This window comes from Gavia stellata, chromosome 1, assembly GCF_030936135.1.
Source record: "Gavia stellata isolate bGavSte3 chromosome 1, bGavSte3.hap2, whole genome shotgun sequence".
In the NCBI taxonomy this organism is placed as follows: domain Eukaryota; kingdom Metazoa; phylum Chordata; class Aves; order Gaviiformes; family Gaviidae; genus Gavia; species Gavia stellata.
This window is the reverse complement of record NC_082594.1, coordinates 132,672,426-132,690,754: the sequence shown is the minus strand read 5'-3', so window position 1 is coordinate 132,690,754 and position 18,329 is coordinate 132,672,426. Positions and strand designations below refer to the sequence as shown.

The window sequence follows — 18,329 nt, the reverse complement described above, 5'->3', positions numbered from 1 at the left end:
GCGCAGCCTCTCTCCTTTTATGGTCAAACAACTTTGCCTGGGCGAGGCTTTTTTTCGCGAGTCGGTAGGAAGCGTCGCGGCTCGGCAGCTCCCCCGCCCTTCGCTGCTGCGCCGCTGCGGGCGGAGGCTGCCGGCCGCGCGGCGGGACAGAGGAGCCCGGCCCCGGCGGCGGCACTTCCCGAGCCCCGGCCCCGGAGGTGAGCCCCCTCTCCCGGCGCGGCGGCCCTGCGCCCGGGGCTGCCGTGGGGCGAGTCGGGGGGTGCGGGTTTCTGGCCGCTCGCCGCCTGCGAGTCCCCTGGGGGCCGGGTTACGGTCGCGGGGTTGGGGGTTGTCGCCCTTCCGCAGGAGAGAGGCTGGCGGGTGGGTGAGTCGGGTGAGTTTTCCTTCCCTCCCGGTGAAACGGCGGCAGCCGGAGGCTCCCGTGCGGCTCCGGCAGCGGGGCGGAGGGAGGGGGTGCTGCCTGGTCTCACTCGGGACAAGCTCTCTTTTGTGTGCCTACGGATGAGCGAGGCACCTACGGAGCCTTTTTCCAGATGTGCTGGGGAGAGAGGAATCTGGGGCTCTTTGTGCGTGAGGTTTGCTTAATTTATGAGTGTCTGTCTCTCTGGGAGCGCCCTGAGAAAAGCGAAGGCGCAAGTCTTGCGAAGTCGTAGAACTCCCTAACGTTTTAAATATGTTTGCATAGCTTTTCGGAGGTTTTCTCTTCCCCCTCTCCCCGCGCAGGGAGGAGGCGAGCCCAGCGTACGTGGGAGAAGTTTGTAGCTCTGAGTGCCCCCCCCAGCAGCCCGGTTGTTGTAAAGCTCTACCTTGCAGCTTGCATGGCTGGTAGGACTTTGCTCTCTTTGAAGCTTTGTAACTTTGGGCCAGGCTGGGAGAACTTTCTGGAATTAGGCTGTATGAGAGGATGAAAATAGGCATAACCCCTAAATCTCTTTAATCTGTTCACTTCAAATGCTATGCTTTTTGCTATAGTTCTCCTTCGACTCCCCTCCGTTGGGAGGAAGTTGGCGAAGAGGGGAAGTACAGATGCGGTGTGTCAGACCACAGTGCTGGGCTAGTTTTTACGGGGGCTCCCTGTGTGGCTGGAGCCAAACTGCTTTTTACCAACAGAGGTGAACAATAACAGCTCTCTGCTTCCGCAGGTTCCTCCTCCTTTCGCTGCCCCGAGAACGGAGCTGAGCTTTTCGAAGTGGTGTCTTGGGGCCAAAGGACTGAAAGCTGCCTGGGTGCGTATGGGGTGGTAGACCCACCATGGGACCTTCTGGGAGGTGACCCTGCTGCTGAGGGAGGTGTCGCTTGGTTCTGTCCTACTTCTCCTTGCTCTCTGTTAGAGAGAAACAGCATTACGAGGCAGCTGAGTATCCTGGCTGTGTCCTTCGGGGTGATCTTTCTTCATAGCTCTGCTTCAGTCATCTTAAATGCTGTTACAGCAGGCAGAAAAATCTCTCCCCTCAGGGCAAACATGAGGACGAGGAGGATTTGGGATTAGGTCTGCTGGTGTGACACTCCCTCTCCAACAGCTTTTACCAAGACTTAGCGCCACAGGACTCGCATAAGCTGCGAGTTTCTGGTGAGGCTTAGATGGTATTGGCAACGCTGCAGGGCTGGGGGGGGCCCTCCGCAAGGCCAGCCTTTCTCAGCCTGTTTGGTCGGGGGGGGGGGGGAAACGACGACAGCGATAACGCAGGAGTGAGGATGAGCAGGGGCAGCTGCCGGATGGAGACAGCTCTGAGCAGAAAGGGCTGTGAGTGCGACATAGCGTGCCGGGAAATACAGGCTGCTTTGGGTTAAGGGAGACAGCAGCTGCTGGTAGCAAAGCCAGCACTTTTTTTGTGAAGCAGCCGATGTCCCAAGACCGTCTCTGTGTTGACCAACCCCGGTATGGATCGTGATCAGAGGTGACGTCGTCACCGTGGTGTTCTGCTCGTAATGCTGTCAGTTCTGCTAGAACTACTATCAGGTGGTTCATTACACCGTAGTGAAACAGCGAGGTGTGAGGCAGAAGCCGCTGAAGAAAGGCCGGAGGTGTTTTTAATAGCTTCTGTAGCTCGGTGGGAAGCTGCAGACCGGGGGAGTTGGTCAGTCCCTTCTGACTTGCAAGTCTGTTGACCCCTGCGAGTCTGAGGGATCGAGGACAGACCTAGCTCATTACTCCTCTGCCTTGGCCCTTTCCCATGCTGGATCACGTGGGAGATGCTCAGCACAGCTTTTTGGCTGCTTCTTACCGTTGCAGCCTCTCCCTCCTTGCGAAAGGCCCGGGAGAGGTTGTCAAGGTGCGTGCAACTCATCAGCCCTGCGCGAAGGCGACGAGAAGCGCAGCAGCACGGTCTTCGCGTTTGCCCGTGTTGTCACGCGCTCGTGACCTGGAGAAGCTGTTGGGGTTACTCTTGTCTCGCCACACTGCTCCGAGTGGTGGGAGCGCTGGGAAGGGGGCACGAGCGGAGATGGGATGCGCGGATGTTCGTGGCCGCGGGGCTGTCTGTCCCAGCCGCTGCTATTGTCCGTGTGCCAGAGGCCGGCAGCGCGGAGGGGCACCGATTTGAACGTGCCAGCTTGAAACGCTGGCAGGGAGCCCCTGTGCTGGCGGAAGCGCCATTGTGCTGGGGTGTTAGGAGGGCTACAGGCGCGCCAGGCTTCGCAGCAAAGCATCTGGCTTGTCGGAGACGTCTGGCACGGGCGGGATCCCTGCCCGGGGGGCTGAGGGACCGCTGCAAGGGTGGCTCTCGTCCCGAGGCCCGCCGTTCCCGACACGGCCGCCTCGGTGGGGCCCTCCCGCGGCTGCTCGGGCCCGGTGGCGGACAGGGGAGGGCGTTCCTACGCCCGCAGGCCGCCCTTGGGCCCGGCAGGGCCGCGGCCGCCCCGGCGGGACGGAGCCCGGCTGCGGCGGTGCCCGGGCGGGGCGGGGGCGGGGGGGCGCCCGGCAGCGCTTCCGGGCGGGGGCGGAGCGGGCGCCGGCGCAGCCGGTGAGGGGTGGCGGGAGCGGCCGCCGCCCTCGCCGGGGCGGGAAGGAGGGGAGGCGGAGGGCAGGTCCGGAGGGCAGGGGCTCTGCCCCGGGGCCGTGACGCCGGGGAGCTCCGCGCCCCCCCCCCCCCGGCACTCGGGGCTGCGGAGGGTGCCGGGGGGCGCTACCGGGGCTGTCACGGGCCGAGGTCGAGAGGAACCGGCCGGCGCCTTCGGGTAGGCGGCGGAGAGGGAATGCCGCTCCCAGCGGTGGGGGAGCGCCCCGGGGGTCGCCCTCGCGGGGCTCGGGGGGTGACGCGGGGCCTGGCCGGCCGCCACCGGCCTCTCCAGCGCGGTTCTCCCCGCGCCGGGCCCCCTTTGCGGCTGGTGCTGTACCGAGTCGAGGCGGTGGAGCGTCCTGGCTCGCTCCAGCCGCCTGCGGTTCGTGTCCCTCCTTCTTCCCGTGCCGCTCCTGGAAGCGCTCTGTGCTCTGCTCAGGCACCTCAGCCTCTGGCCGGACCGAAACTCCTGTATCCCTCTGTTTCCCGTGTTTCTCTCTATTAATTCCCACTCTGTCCCGAGGCTGGCTTCATATGGCTTTCCTCCCTCTTTTCTCCTGCCAGGTGCCGAGAAGATGGCCTCCCCAGGTGCCCCAGGGACCCGCATGACATCCACAGTCAGCATCAACATTTCTACCCCTTCCTTCTACAACCCGCAGAAGAAGTTTGCACCTGTGGTCGCCCCTAAACCCAAGGTGAACCCCTTCAAGGCTGGGGGTGCGTCAGAGTCGTCGCTGCCCGCGCCTCCCGGAGCTGGTGCCCAGCGTGCTCAGATAGGGAAGGTGGGGGAGATTCCATCAGCGTCCACGTCCCAGCTGGCAGAAGGTGGGTGCGGGCTGGCGTGTCAGGTGTGAATATGCATTTCTAAATTCTCAGGGTGTGAGGTCTGTAACTGGGGTTAATGAGAGAACAGGCCCGTAACTGCTATAAGTGAAGGGCTGGTCCCAAGTGACCAGCGACACGACAAGAGGAAATGGCCTCAAGTTGCATCAGGGGAGGTTTCAGCTGGATATTAGGGAAAAATGTCTTTACTGAGAGAGTGGTGAAGCATTGGAACAGGCTGCCCACGGAGGTGGTGGAGTCACCATCACTGGAGGTGTTCAAGGGACGTGTGGACGTGGCCCTGCAGGACATGTTTTAGTGGTCATGGTGGTGGTGGGTTGATGGTTGGACTTGATGATCTTACAGGTCTTTCCCAACCTTAGTGATTCTGTGATACTCTTGCTGTAGAGGCTGGGAGGCTCCAGAATGAAATAAAACAAAAGGGATCTCAAAATACATAGTATCTCCATTAGGAAAGGAGCCAGGAAGGCAATCCTGCATTGCGCTGATGCTGGAGGAATGCAGTGGGTTTTTCATAGTATTCCCTGAGCGCATCATTGTGTAACTGCAGTCAGTTTCTGGCCAACATGTCTGAGAGCAAGTATGTTGCAGGGAGGTTGACCCTGATGCTGATGAATCATGCGGTTCTCCTTCTTGTTGATTCATCTGAGCTCAAGTTGGTTGTCTCTGACTGTAGAGATCCTTCTCGTGGACTCTGCAATTGCCATCTTTGCTGCTGGAGAGGGAGAGGAAGAAATAATGGCATGAAAAATGGTGGAAGCGATCACAAACAGGAAGGGAGACTTAGAGTTTGTATGGCTTGTAGAGTTTCAGACTTTTTCCTCGTGGTTTGGGTTGGGCGTGTTTTCCTGTGTAGAGTGACTTCTTGCTTTAGTGCGGTTTTATTTTTTTTCTTTTTTTGTAAATACTTTTTTTTTTTATTTCCTGTGGTGGTGGGATGGTTTTTTTGTTTTGTTTTTTGTTGGTTGGCTGGTTTTGTGTCCTCTAAGAAGCAGAAGGTTCCTGGTTGTGTGGCTCCCTAGTTGGAATTGATCAGCCTGGCGCCGACGGAAATTTCCCTAGGGACCTCTTGCTAATGCTTCATGCTGCATATTACCCCAAGCCTCTATCAGAGCGCACCTCCATCGGCACATGCGTGCTCAGATAATGCTAACTGCTGTTTTAAATTTCTTGCCTTTCGCTGCCTTGCATAGACTAGGTGGTGCAACACTGATGTTTTCTAGCTTAGCACGCTAAGCTAGCGGGCAGCTGACCTGATGGTGGGAAGGCTGATGCTGTGCTCAGAGGAGACAAATTATTAAGCCGCTTTTTCCATTTCTCGGGCCACAAGGGCCTCAGCATGTTGGTGCTTCTGTGGCCAAGAATTGTACCAGCTAAGTCTGGTGACCTTTTTCTCAAACATTGTTGGATGGAATCTTGTGTCTGTAATCCAAGGTCCCATCTTTGGCTTTATGTTTTTCTGCTGTAATTGTGTGGATTAGGGATGCATCTGTTGGAAGGTCTCAAACTGAGGCAAATACATTACCTGAAGTACAAAAGTAGATAGATGGATGTTGAAAATTATTTTTCAATATACAGCACGAGTGGAAGATCAGGTGTTGATTGCTCCTCTTTTCCCTTCCTTATGAAGCTTATTACAGAGGAACTAACTTGACGGAAAGCTTAGCAAAAGAACCATTCAGCTTAAGCCGCTGTGTCACTGTCGGTGAGGACGGCCAGCGAGACATCTGAAGTACAGATGAACCACCAAAACTCAGTCATGAGAGAAATGCATCTGATTTGATCCTTCTCTGATGCATCTCTTCAATCCTTCTCTCCCTTTCCTATATGCTTCCCAAGCAAATAGTAGTATAACATAAAGCCATAGCAATTGGTCTCTTTGTCTTAAATGGCAGGACAGCTAAGTTAGTATTGCTGTAGGAGTGTTACATTTAGTATTGATCATTCTATAAATCTGGTGTAGTAACTTTGTGAGGAACTCTTTTATTTGTGTGAATAATTCATAGAACAGGCATTAAGTGCATCTGAAACAACGTGACAGCAGATCAGGGCTTTGTTTCTGCAATATTCTTTATCATTTCAATAAATCAAAAGGCAAGTGTATACAAACTTGATCCCAAACTAGTTTCAAAGAAAAATTACCATCCTCGTATTACTTTCCCCCCAAGCAGAATTTCTGTGGCACAAGAAGGCTTGAAGGAGAGGTGCTGCAATACCAGTGCAGTTTATGCATTCCACTGGCTAGTAAGATTTTGGCTTTCCTTTTCTGAAAGGGCAGTATCATCTCCCTTAGGTTACAGATGAGAAGCCCTTACAAAGTCTGTTGACAACGGCTGGGTATAAAGATGAGACAAGTCGATCATTGCTGTTAAAAGTTGCACGTGGAGTAGCAGGAGTGAAAAACGTGGTCTTTCACCCTGCCGCTGGTTGGGGCTAGCTAGGAAGACATGTGGGTGTCCAGAAGGGATGTGGAAGTTGTGCCTCCTCGTCTTCAGTGCTCTTTGCTGCTTGGACAATAAGAGGACAACTTCTCCCATACATGGTGAAGGGAAGAGGATTCACATTTATTTGACTGCATTGTAGTAGAAAATGTCTCTTTTTGCCTGTTCCACATCTTTGGCAGATATGAATAGGTGGAAGCAATGGGGTTTTCTTCTAGGAGATTGAGGCACTCTGGTGCTTTTCAGCCTGCTGAAAAGGGTTCTGGAAAAATTCTCATGTCCTAATCTGTACCGGGTATGGGGACATTTCATCCTCCAAAAGGAAAGCTGTTTTCATCTCCTAGAAAAATAAAGCCGCTTCAAAGGTTCCTCATAAGGGGTAGTTGGTCCAACTTGCCTTTTTTCCCCCCACCTGTTTCTTGTAGTGCTTACTAGCCAGCTGTGAGGTGCCAGCTTGTTTTCCTGTGATAATGCAGGCTCTTCAGGGTCCTGGGTTGTCCGCTGGCATTCCTTCTGATGCTGCCCTGTATTCAGCAGTCAAAGCCAGTTACTGGCGAGAAAGCATGTGCTGGGAACCAAAGAATGAGAGGAGGGGTGGGAAAGGGCAGAGTAAGACATGTTTCCCAATTATGCCATAACTATTCCCAGTGACTAATTGCAGTAGCTACTGAGGAAAGTTTATATGATGGCAAATAACTTTGGACAAGGTGAAAGCCAGCCTGTGGAGTTCTGTTGTCCTTGGTGGGTGCTGGGTTCTGCTGGGTACTGGGGTACTGCTTGCTGTAATACCTTCAAGACCCCTCCTGGGGTTCATACTGGCTAAGAGTAAGAAATGATCCAAACTTGCTTTTATTCTCATTCTTCCCCATAGAGCTGCCGCTGCCACCTCCTCCCCCACCTGGAGAGGAGGCAAGTTTCTCCTCAAACTGTGCTTTTCCCCCGCCCCCACCACCCTTTGAAGAGCCTTTTCCACCAGCCCCAGAAGAAGCTTTTCCTTCTCCTCCTCCTCCACCGCCGCCGCCAATGTTTGATGAAGGGCCTGTGAGCAAGGTACCTGCCCCACAGGTGAGTGAGGTCAAGGGAAGTAGTGTCTTATAATGCTTTGAGTTGGGACAGCTTCTTGCTACGCTCTGAACTCAGCAGCAGGCAGCCCTGAGATCTGGGAAAGCAGAAAATGCTACCACCCCATGGACCAGCATTGGTTAGGGCCAACTGGCTGGGCTGCAGCTCGGCAGAGGAAGGACCTGGGGTTCCCGGTGAACGGAGAGTTGAATGTGAGCCAGCAATCTGCTCCTGTGGCAATAAAGGCCAACCACATGGGGGGCTGCGTTCGTGAGAGCGTAGTCAGCAGGACAAGGACAGTGATTATTCATCTCTCTTCGGTGCTAGTGAGGCTGCATCTTGGAGGGATGTTTCCAGTTGGGCTCCCCAGTATAGTAACCCCAGAGGAATACTGAACTAGGTGCAGTCCAGCAAAGGGTCGTAGCGATCATTGGGGGCTGGAGCACGTGATGCGAGAGCTGGGTTTGTTCAGCCTGCAGAAGAGGAGGCCAAGGCAGGGATCTAACTGCAGTCTGCAATACCTAAAGGAGGGCTGGAGAGAAGACAGATTCTTTTTATTGGGGCGCAGCAAGAGGACAAGAGACAATGGACACAAGTTTCAGCAAGGGAAATTCCTGTCGGACAGAAGAAAAACCTGTTCCCCTCCAAGGGTGGCTCAACACTGACACAGGTGCCCAGAGAGGCTGGGGAATCTGCATCCTTGGGGATGTTCAGAAATCACCTGGACAAGGTCCTGAGCAACCTGGTCTAGCTTGGGAGTTAGCCCTGCTGTCGGCAGGGTGTTGGACTAGAAACCTCCAGATGTCTTTCCTCGCTTAAATCTGTCCGTGAGTTTCTTTTGGTCTGTGCATTTTCCCACTGTTTGTAGACCTTGGAGACTGTGCCCTGTTCATGCCCACCAGCTTGCTATCCACTCAAAGCAAGGAGCAGATCTGTACCACAGTCCAAAGTGTTGAAATCTGCTATTGTAAGGGGATACATCCAGTTCTCTGGCTGTTCCTGTAACGTGCTCTGCTCCCTCTTTCCTCATGGATGGTGGTATAGGTACGTGGCAAGATGAGCAGCATTGATCTTGAGATTGACTCACTGTCCGTAATGTTGGATGACATGGAGAAGAATGACCCCTTCAAATCCCGGGTGAGCTCTCCAGAATGTCGCAGGTGGAAGGAGAGATGACTGGTTTGCTGAACGGAGGTAGTGAGAAGGGTGCTACTGAAGATTAAAATGTCTGGATAAACCATAGCGAGAAAGGGTGCCTGAAGGACCAGAGAGCACAGATCTTGCAGCTTGTCAGGACTGCTAAATGCGTAACAGTGTGGGAACTCTTAGCATTGTGGGTCTGGGATAGCTGCTGACTTACTGCTATAGACAGCATATTTTCTCTTCCACCTTGCTGATAACTGCCTGTTTCTCTCTGTTGCTTCTCTTCACAGATATCTCCAGGATCCACAGGTTCTCTGGAGAAGCCATCGGCCCCAAAAGCCCATGTGGAAGTACCATCTGCACCCAGAGATACTCCTCATTCCTTTCCTTCCAAGTTCACTCCAAAGCCAAGTGGAAGCTTATCTTTCAAGCCCCCTGGAGTGGATTTGACGCCTGCCCCAACCCCATGGGCAGCCCCGCAGCAACGCAAGGAGCCCCTAGCACCAGTCCCTCCACCCCCCTCTCTCCCTCCTGCTCAGACTACCCCTAAATTCACCCCACCCCCTGTTGCAGGCTCTCCGAAGTCTGGGTCCAAAGCAGGTGCCAATGTTCCCATGGCTCCCTCAAACTCCACAAGATATCCTACCTCCCTTCAGACTCAGTTCACAGCCCCTTCACCTTCAGGTCCCTCCTCTAGGCCACAGCCTCCCAATTTCACCTATGCCCAGCAGAGGGAAAGACCCCAAGTGCAGGAGAAGCCACGTCCCACAGAACAACCTGCTGCTGCAAAAGACACGGTAAGGGGTAGAGCCATGGGACCAGTGTCTTTGGACAGGCACAGCATCACTGGGAGTGAAGGTGGAGGATGAGGAGGGAGGGTCTGTCCCAGGCTAGGGGAAGCTGTTACCCATCTGAAAGAGAGATGTAACTGGAGACAGTGGTGGAGGGGGACAGGACTTCAAGTAAAGGTGGAAAGAAGCAAGCACAGTGGATGGCAGATTGCTCCCTAGAGGGAGACAGAGAGGAGGAGTAAAGGTGAGAGAAGCAGGTTTATTAGGGGTAGGGTGGGAAGGAGTCTGTCTGTATGAGTCCTTCGGGACTGAATGTTTCCTTTTCCTGCAGCATAGACCTGCAGGCTCCAGTGCAGATCCACCTAGGGGAAATTCCTGTCTGACCATGAAGGAGGTAGAAGAGCTGGAGATGTTGACCCAGAAGCTAATGAAGGATATGGAGCATCCACCCCCAGCAGAGGCTGCTACTTCTGGTGCGTTCCTTTGGTGAACAGCAGTTAGGACTAACTGTGGTGGGTTTTCCTCTCTCCTAATCCCTTTCTTCTTTCATTGACAGAGCTCTGCGGCTTCTGCCGGAAGCCTCTGTCGCGAACCCAGCCAGCTGTGAGGGCCCTGGACTGCCTTTTCCACATGGAATGCTTCACCTGCTTCAAATGTGAGAAACAGCTGCAGGGGCAGCAGTTCTACAATGTGGATGAGAAGCCCTTCTGTGAGGACTGCTATGCTGTGAGTCACTGGGATGAAAGCTGCTGGAGAGAGCTGAGCGTGCTGTGGTTGCTCTCTCTTGCTTTCCCTTCCTCCTTCCATCTTGCCTGTCTGTGCTGTAGCCTCCCGGGGTGGGGGATTGGATTAATGATGTGTCTGTCTTCTTTCCTTTGGGCTCAGGGGACCTTGGAAAAGTGCAGCGTCTGCAAACAGACCATCACAGACCGGATGCTGAAGGCGACTGGTAACTCATACCATCCCCAGTGCTTCACCTGCGTGATGTGCCATACCCCTCTTGAGGGGGCCTCTTTTATTGTGGACCAGGCCAACCAGCCTCACTGTGTGGATGACTACCACAGGTAGGGAGAGAGCACGTGCGTGTGGTGTCTGAAAGAAGACAGATTCCCCCGCACCTGTGCAATTTTGCTGCAATAAGGGTTTGGGTTGCCCATGCGATCTGTTGGATATGAAGTTTAAAAATGAGTCAGCGATGTACTTTGTAGCAATTAAGGTCTTTTCCCCACCTAAACTTCCTTGTGATTTATTTTCCCTCTGCTGCTAATACTATTGTATGGCAGCAAGGAACCTGCGTTGAATGCCACTGTGATGGTCATGGTCTCCTCCATGTTTCTGTGGGTTGCAGGAAGTATGCTCCACGCTGCTCAGTCTGTAGTGAGCCTATCATGCCAGAGCCTGGAAAGGATGAGACGGTGCGTGTGGTGGCATTGGAGAAGAATTTCCACATGAAATGTTACAAGTGTGAGGTAAGCCTGTTGGCCCCATTCCTCCCATCTTTCCCATTCCCATCACCAGCAACTGGGCACCTTTGTTGTCTATCCTGACCAAACACTAAGATTGTTTTGAATGAATATGGAGCATTTCAAAGCAGGTTCAGAAAAAGATGAGATGTTCACAGACCACAGGTCCATGAACAAGGACTATGCAGGGCTGTAGTCTCTAACATCCCTAATACAGCAGCTGTGCATACTGGAGGAACATGCTGGGATCACAGAATGGGCTTGCTCTTCCCTCAACAGAGTACCTCCCGTTAGCACCAGTGGGCTGTGAGCCATTATCCTGATCCAGTGGGGCATTTCTTACATCCTTGAATGCATTTACCTTGCTCTCGGCTGTCATTGAGCTCCCTCCCTCTTTTCTTCCCCTCTTTAGGACTGTGGGAAGCCCTTGTCCATTGAAGCAGACGAGAACGGGTGCTTTCCACTGGATGGGCACGTGCTGTGTATGAAGTGTCACACTGTTCGTGCCAAAACGGCACGCTGAGGAGCTTGGAGTGGGCATACCCTCGAGACCCCCGCACTCGATACTCTTCCCCTCCCTGCCATTTTCCTGTCCCTCTGCCTGACAAGGCAGATTGCTACCAATGGAGACTATGCCAGCGCAGTTCTTTACTCATGTAGGATTCACTGCTCCTAGACTTCACTCTGCACACCCACCAAGAAAGGACCTCTTCTCCTGTCGCCTCTTCCTGGCCACAGCATATTCCAGGCTGGGAGCTGTGACCAAGGTGAGTGCAAAATCTCTGTTCCCTTAAGACTCTGGAGGAGAAAGACCAGACCTCCACCCCACCACGACCTGGTGGAAGGTGCTGGGAAGGGCTGAGCATTCTTCTGTTCCATGGAGCCAAGAATGATGATTTGACCTTAGAAAGTGGAAGCCTCCATCTCAGCACTACTTCGGTTTTTGATTTTATTTTTGCCACCTCATTATCAGGATTTCTTCCCCTGACCCCTCCCTCACTCCTGGGTTAGAGTGTGGAGGCAGAACATACTGGGAATCTCTGTTGCTGGAAAAAGCTAACCTACTATAGCTTTTCTGTCTCTAATGGATTTTACTGGCTAACTGTCTTGTCACTTTTTTTTTCCTTAGCCAGATTAAACTGGCAATGTTTGGAATCCTGCTCCATTCCTGAGTTTGGAAACTTTTTTTAAAAATCTTTTTCCCTCCCCAAAATGAATTGTTTCCCAGTGTGGTTTCTGGACAGCCAGGCTGGGCACCAGAGTAGCAAAGCAGTCCAAAGAATGCATGTTTACAAATAAAGACCGTCATAGGGACGGGCAGCACGTGGTGAGGAGGCGTCTCAGTGCATGGATGAGGATTCAGCAGACTGAGGGACGTCTCCCGTTCCAGTAGGGATTCTTTCACTGCTGTCAGTGAAAGCTGCAGTGTAATTGCAACGTACTGTCTGGCTCGAGGTGTTACTGCACTGAGCCCCATTTCCTGGACTAAAAGCTCTCAAACTGAACAAACCTTTTGAATAAGTACGCTGTCCAACCACTGTTTGCATTCAATAAAATGTGGGTTTTTTCCATTAACAAGTCTGCTGTATTTGTTCAGCTACCCATGAGGACTGCTGTCTTAAGCAGCAGAGGATGTATGTATAGTTGCTCTTCCACCTAGCCTCCAGAGATGGCGAGTCTGAAAATGGCCTTTCCCTCTCCACCTTTCTGCTTTTCAAACTGTTTTGTTTTCTCCTTTTCTGTGCCTGAAGAGCAGCTCTCATTTAAAGCAGTGGAAGACTGCATTTCTGTACAGCAAGACTGTAGTCTGCTTGATGGTGTCACTGGGAGGCAAGTTATTACAGTCCACTTGCATCAGACTGGAATAAAGTGGACAATATGCTTGCTTTGCCATAACTATTGCTACTCAGAAAGTGTTTGTGCTTGATGTTGACGGTTTTAAGCGTAGTACTGCCTTGGTCACTGCAGGTGAACTCCTCTTTGTGGTAAGCATCAATGCTTCTACACTTCAAAGACATGAAACCTGCTCTTGTTCTCTTGCCAGTTTTGGGGGAAATCTTTAATGACTCCTTGCAAAATGATCCAGTAAATGCTTTGAGGTTTCCTGTAGGATAAGCACAGAAGAAACAAGTTGTACATTTGCTTTCTTTTTCTTCTCTTATCTGAGTTCTTGCTGGTTTGTAGGCATTGTTTTGAGTGATTGTTTCTAGATTATGTGATTAAAAGCTCATGCCCACAAGCGCCAAGGAGCACAGAGGAGAGAAACAATGACGGGGAGAGGAGCACTCTAACCCAGCTCCTCCTGGAGCTGTCAGAGGACCATAGCCTTGCTGTCTGGGTATGAAACCTGTCCAATGGAGTCAATGGGAAGGGCAGATCAAGGGGAGGTTAGTCCCTCTGAGGGGCATGGGGTGCAGGGGAAGAGCATTTGGGGACTGTACAGCACTTGTTCTGGGAGGTGTAGGGGCAGGATCAAAGGCAGGAAAAGGGAGTGATCAAGGAGAGGAAGCAGCATGGGAAAACTGGGGGGGAAAGGGCACAGAAGGGGCTGGCTGCACGTACACAGTACACTTGTCTGGCCATGCCCTGTGTGTCATCAGCGCAGTCTGTCCTGTCTTCTTGCTAAACTCTTCTTTTTCTTTTGTTTTTTATTTTCCTGTGTGAAGGGACTCTGTTCAGTGCATGTGGAGGTGTAAGTGCCAGCAACTGGAAATACCTGAATGCATGCATATCGTGTGGGTGGATGCGTCCGTGCGTAATCACTAGCGAAAATCGAGTCAGAGTAGCTCGTGAGTGAGTAGGGTAAGGGACTTGAGAGCCATGAGCTGGCATGGCTGGAAGTTCGGCCGGATGCTGGAAAGACGAGTCTGAGAGTCAGCTAGCTGCTAGAGCTCCCAGGAGGTCCAAGCCAGCTACTCTCAGGACTGGAAGTCAGCTACTGGTAAGCCTGGACTGGCTACCAGAGAACAGTTGGCATCTGTGCATGAGGTGACTGGGAGGTGACATGAGGTTGCCCTGGGGCCAGCTGCTGGGTAGGGCCAATGTCCGAGGCTAATTACTGGAGGCCTGCCTCGTGTCTGTGTGCACGTGAGGGGTCTGAGCACCCACCACCAGAGTGGGGCTGCAGGCCTCCAGGACTCCTATGTCCTGGTGCCAGCAACTGAGACTAGCTCAGGCTCTAGACAGTGGAGCCAGCTACTGGATGGCTGGTCTTGGATACTAGAGGGATCCGTAGTATATATGTCCTGTTAACAGGTTCATCCTGATCAGCCAGAGACTGTGCTTGCATGACTGCTGTGTTTTCTGCCTCAGGCCAGTCATGGTACAGTGTGTGCGTATATATACACACATACATGTATATAATATGTGCATATTTTGTGTGCATGAGTGCCTGTTGGGAATACATACTCAAACTTGCTGCTGGCTGTACCTGAGGACATGGAACTGAGCAGCCTCTTCTCTGTCTAGGCCAGCTGATTCAGCAGCTCCTCACAGCTGAAGTTGGAAGGGACCTCCCTGCTCATAGCAGGGTCAAGCAGAGCAGGTTGCTCAGGAATGTGCCCTGTCAGTTTTTTTTAATACCTCCAAGGATGAGAACTCCACAACCTTCCTGGGTCACCTGTTCTGGTGTTTAACAACTCTCACAGCAAGTTTTTTTTCTTACCTTCAAATGGAATTCATTGTATTTTGATGTGTTCCCACTGCTGCTTCTCCTTTCACTGGATACCACTGAGGGGAGTCCGGCTCCCTCTTCTTTGCTCCCTCCCATCAGGTATTTATACACAATGGTAAGAACCACCAAAACCTTCTCATCTCGAGGCTGAATAGTCCCAGCTCTCTCGGCCTCTTCTCATATGTCAGATGCTCTAATCCCTTCAAAATCATAGTGGCCTTTCACTGGACTTGCTTCAGCAAGTCCATGTCCTTCTTTGTACTGGGGAGCCCAAAATTGTGCACAACGCTCTGGATGTCTGACCAATGCTGAAGAGCGGGGAAGAATCACCTCCCTCCAGCTCCTGGTGATGCATTTGCTAATGCAGCCCTGATACTGTTGGCCTCCTTTGCTACAGGGGCACAGTACTGGCTGAAGTGCAACTTGCTGTTCACTGTGACCTACAGGTCCCTTCTGCAAAGCTGCTTCCCAGCCAGTCAGCACCCAGCATGTACTGATGCCTGGGGCTATGCCTCCCCAGTTGCAGGGCTCTGCATTTCCCTTCTTCAACTTCATGAGTCTCCTCTCTTCCCATTTCTCCTGTCTATTAAGGTCCCTCTGAATGGCAGCACAACTATCTGATGTGTCAACTGCTCCCAATTTTCTATCATCCACAAGGATAGGCTAAAGTTTACACATGCATGTCTCAAGCTCGTAATCTTGTGTCAGCCTCATCAGGGCTTATCTTCCAGCCTGGATATCTGCCACGTAGCAACTTTTATTTATTATCTATACTTCAAGTTAAAGACACCTATTACTAAGATCAAACTTACTGATATACCAAAAAGACTCACAGTAAGAGCTTATCTTGTCAGCTGTATCTCTTGCTATAGTTGCAGTGACTTGAGTAGCTGAGGTATGTGTTTACTATGGTTCCTTGTGTATACTCTGCTGCTTCTCATGCTGAATAGAAACCACACTTCTTGCTTTAAGTTTCAGTTCTTTAGATCTCTGCTTCTTAACTCTTCTGTCATTTATGGTTAAGCAAGACCTTCCCAGGAGCAGGAGTGTTAATTTATAGCCTTAAGAATTTGGAGCATTATACAATTATGGAAACAGTGATCACTATCTACAGCAAGTAACTGATTGCTGAATGGCTAGCACTCACCTTCTTCAGACTTTGCGAGAACCCAGACTCAGCTCAAGCGCTGAAAAATAAATCTTGAGGTGACTACTCTTCCCAGGTAGGAGAAAGCCTTAGGAACATTAGAGTGAGATTTTTTTTTTAATTTATTTTTTCCCCCTGGACAGTCTGTTCTCCAGGAGAAGGAAGTACTACTCACATGTATTTCATCAAACTACAGCAGTAGCTTCTAATACTTCTCACAGTTTAGGGGTAAACACATGAGCTGTAAGAAGGTGGACTTGGCTAACAGATGGAATCAGCTGTAACTGGGTTTAGAGAAGAAACTCTCAAGTGACCAGCTGCAGGTGTATCCTTTAATCCTAGTGCAACTGCATTTCCACATTAAATCTGCAGTTAAATGGACAAAGACCATTGGCTGAAACAACTAAACAGGGATGTAAGGACCCTGCTGGAACTTATAATATATATGCTAAAGTAATGGTCCCAATCATATTTGAAATAAGCCAAAGAACTCCAACACAGCCTGCTCTGCCACAGGTTTATTTACAAAATATTATTTACAGTCTATAACTGTCTTGAGCTCTGATAAATAATACTGTTTCCTCCACAGAGAAGGAATAAGACAGACCACCTACACATTTTCCTGTTACAAGTACCCTATCCAGCCAAACAAGACTATTCTCTTAAAAAGGGGCAGAGAAAAATGGCTACCTAATGGGTTTTCTGTCCATGGCACAAGTAAAGGTATTAAGCAGGTTGGAGAGATGTAAATCTCCCCACTGAAGTGTGCATGTGCAAACCAGCAACATGCTGAGGTTATGCGATCACAGAAGTTGCAGCAGGGTGTGCTGCTACTCCCAACTTCTCCTCCAAAGAAAGAAGTACACCATGACTTGGTGTTTAAGGCAAGAATAGCTGAATTAAAAAAATATATCCCTTATCAGCAGCCTTGTGAAAGACTGAATAGTTTGTTCCTGTTATAAAATAAGGAAGACAGAAGGCTGCTGAAGTGAGAAGGAATGTATGCCAGGGAGTGAATGGGCCCAATCTCTACCTGTCTGTGTCCTTGTGCGTGTTCCCTGAATGTCCCACTCTATCTGAACGCTCATCTCCAGTCTTAAAACCCCCAGCTTGCTTTGTATGTATCCTTATGTTTCCATGTGATATACTGAGGGTCTGAAACTCCGGTATGTGGACTACAGGGATTACTCAGTGCTGCTCAGAACGGACTACAGAAGACAGGGTTGAGAACACTTTCTAAGACCAGTGCTCTGAAACGTACTGATGGCTGCTGTAGAGCTAAAGCAAGGGGGAACAGAAATGAGAGCAGGTGGTGTTGCCTCATGAGCCTTTTCAGTTCTGTTTGTCCCAGTCACTCATTTGGAAGCAATTGCCATAGGAATGATTCCAAGTGATATCTGGTACGAATGGGCATTTAGCAAGCTTAAGAGAGCCAACAACTGATCACTCCTTAAAGCCTTGGATGCTACACAGGATCCTCTTCTGGTGGCCTGGAAGTGACACTCCCATCTGTTTCAAGTCCCTGAAGGAAAGAGGAAAAGAAAGGAAAAAAAAAATAAAAAAATTAATTGCTGTTCTTGTTCCTTGGGGACTGGGATGTGGGTAAGGGCAGAGACAGTTACCAAGCATTAGTTCAGAAAGCTTCCTTTCCCTCAGTGCCTCCTAAGATGCCTACCTTTCCTCTAGAGGGAAGAAACTTCTAGATGTTCCTGCCCTTCCCTGGCTACCTCTGCCCACCCAGTCAACTGGTTTCTCCCACCTCGTGACTAGGCCTGTGCTCCCATTAAATCTGTGACCTGTGTTGAGGTCAGCTTGTGACATGGGCCGTGTCTCAGTCCTTTAGCAGGTCTGTCCCTGCACTGGGCCCGCTCATTTGGTTTATGTAACTGCTCTGGTTGGAGCTGGCTATACATCCCTGACCCTAGAACAGAACATGCCTCTGTTGGTAAAGCATCTGACCCGAGTCCTTCTAAGGAGCCCGGAAGGACTTTGCTCTGTGCCAGAACAGTGCCTGACTGATGTGGTGGGGAATACCACTAGCCCATCTCGAGTTCAAGGCAAGAAAATTCTCTTACGAAGTCCTTCAAGGGTGGGGAGATGGTCAGGTTAGAGAACTGTCTGCCATCTATTGTTTACCCTGTTTGTGTCTGATATGAGTTCAGAGCAGCTCAGGCTCCTGGACAGTTAGAGAATTAGTCTCACAGTTTGGGCTGATCCCAATTCTTCTGGGCTGATTCTTCCCTTTTAGGGCAAGAAGCCAGTCCACTTCCATTTAACTATATAGAGAAGCCTTCCAAATAAATACGAGTGCCTGTTCAGATGGCACAGGGACAGACAAAGCTATTTGTAGCATAGCCTGGGGGGCCTTGTGGGACCTTAGCCTGCCCTTACTCAGCAGTGAGCTCCAGAATGGACTCCATGGTGTCCAGGCCAGCGGTACGAAAGTTGGAGATGTAGCGCTTCATGCGAATGGATTCCAGCCACTCAGGGATGGATCGGTAGGGGATCCCATCAGATCCACTGCAGCTGGGGAGCCGGAGCGTTACCCTAGAGACACATAAAACTCTCATTAGCCAGGCAACTACCTTAAATGGCCAGTACTATGAGACAGTAGCTAAAGGGCAAGCACCCTCTGCCAGAGCTAGGCCAACTTATCTGCTCTCTGCAGAGTGAGGTCAGACTGCCCAGGCCAATGGCTATGCCCTCTGCCACCTTGCGAGAGAGGTGACTACTATCTTCCGCACGCAGAGCATTCGAGGTGCCTCTC

General features: G+C 51.3%; 2 protein-coding genes across 2 annotated transcripts in view; one reads left to right on the top strand and one right to left on the bottom strand.

The window, feature by feature from the left end:
- The first annotated feature begins 1,202 nt into the window (after nucleotides 1–1,202).
- Nucleotides 1,203–12,311, top strand: ZYX (zyxin). The gene is made up of 9 exons (XM_059822869.1): nucleotides 1,203–1,226; nucleotides 3,564–3,824; nucleotides 7,155–7,348; nucleotides 8,779–9,285; nucleotides 9,611–9,752; nucleotides 9,836–10,005; nucleotides 10,165–10,343; nucleotides 10,628–10,748; nucleotides 11,155–12,311. Exons 2-9 carry the CDS (start codon nucleotides 3,575–3,577, stop codon nucleotides 11,263–11,265), a joined length of 1,674 nt encoding a protein of 557 aa, XP_059678852.1. The 5' UTR covers nucleotides 1,203–1,226; nucleotides 3,564–3,574; the 3' UTR covers nucleotides 11,266–12,311.
- Nucleotides 12,312–17,005: 4,694 nt separating this feature from the next.
- EPHA1 (EPH receptor A1) overlaps nucleotides 17,006–18,329 on the bottom strand; it is a 34,198-nt gene continuing 32,874 nt past the window's right edge. Inside the window, exons 17-18 of the mRNA XM_059824568.1 lie at nucleotides 17,954–18,109; nucleotides 17,006–17,084 (exon numbers count right to left, since the gene is read on the bottom strand). Of these exons, the coding sequence (XP_059680551.1) occupies nucleotides 17,006–17,084; nucleotides 17,954–18,109 (235 nt within the window). The remainder of the gene's footprint in view (nucleotides 17,085–17,953; nucleotides 18,110–18,329) is intronic.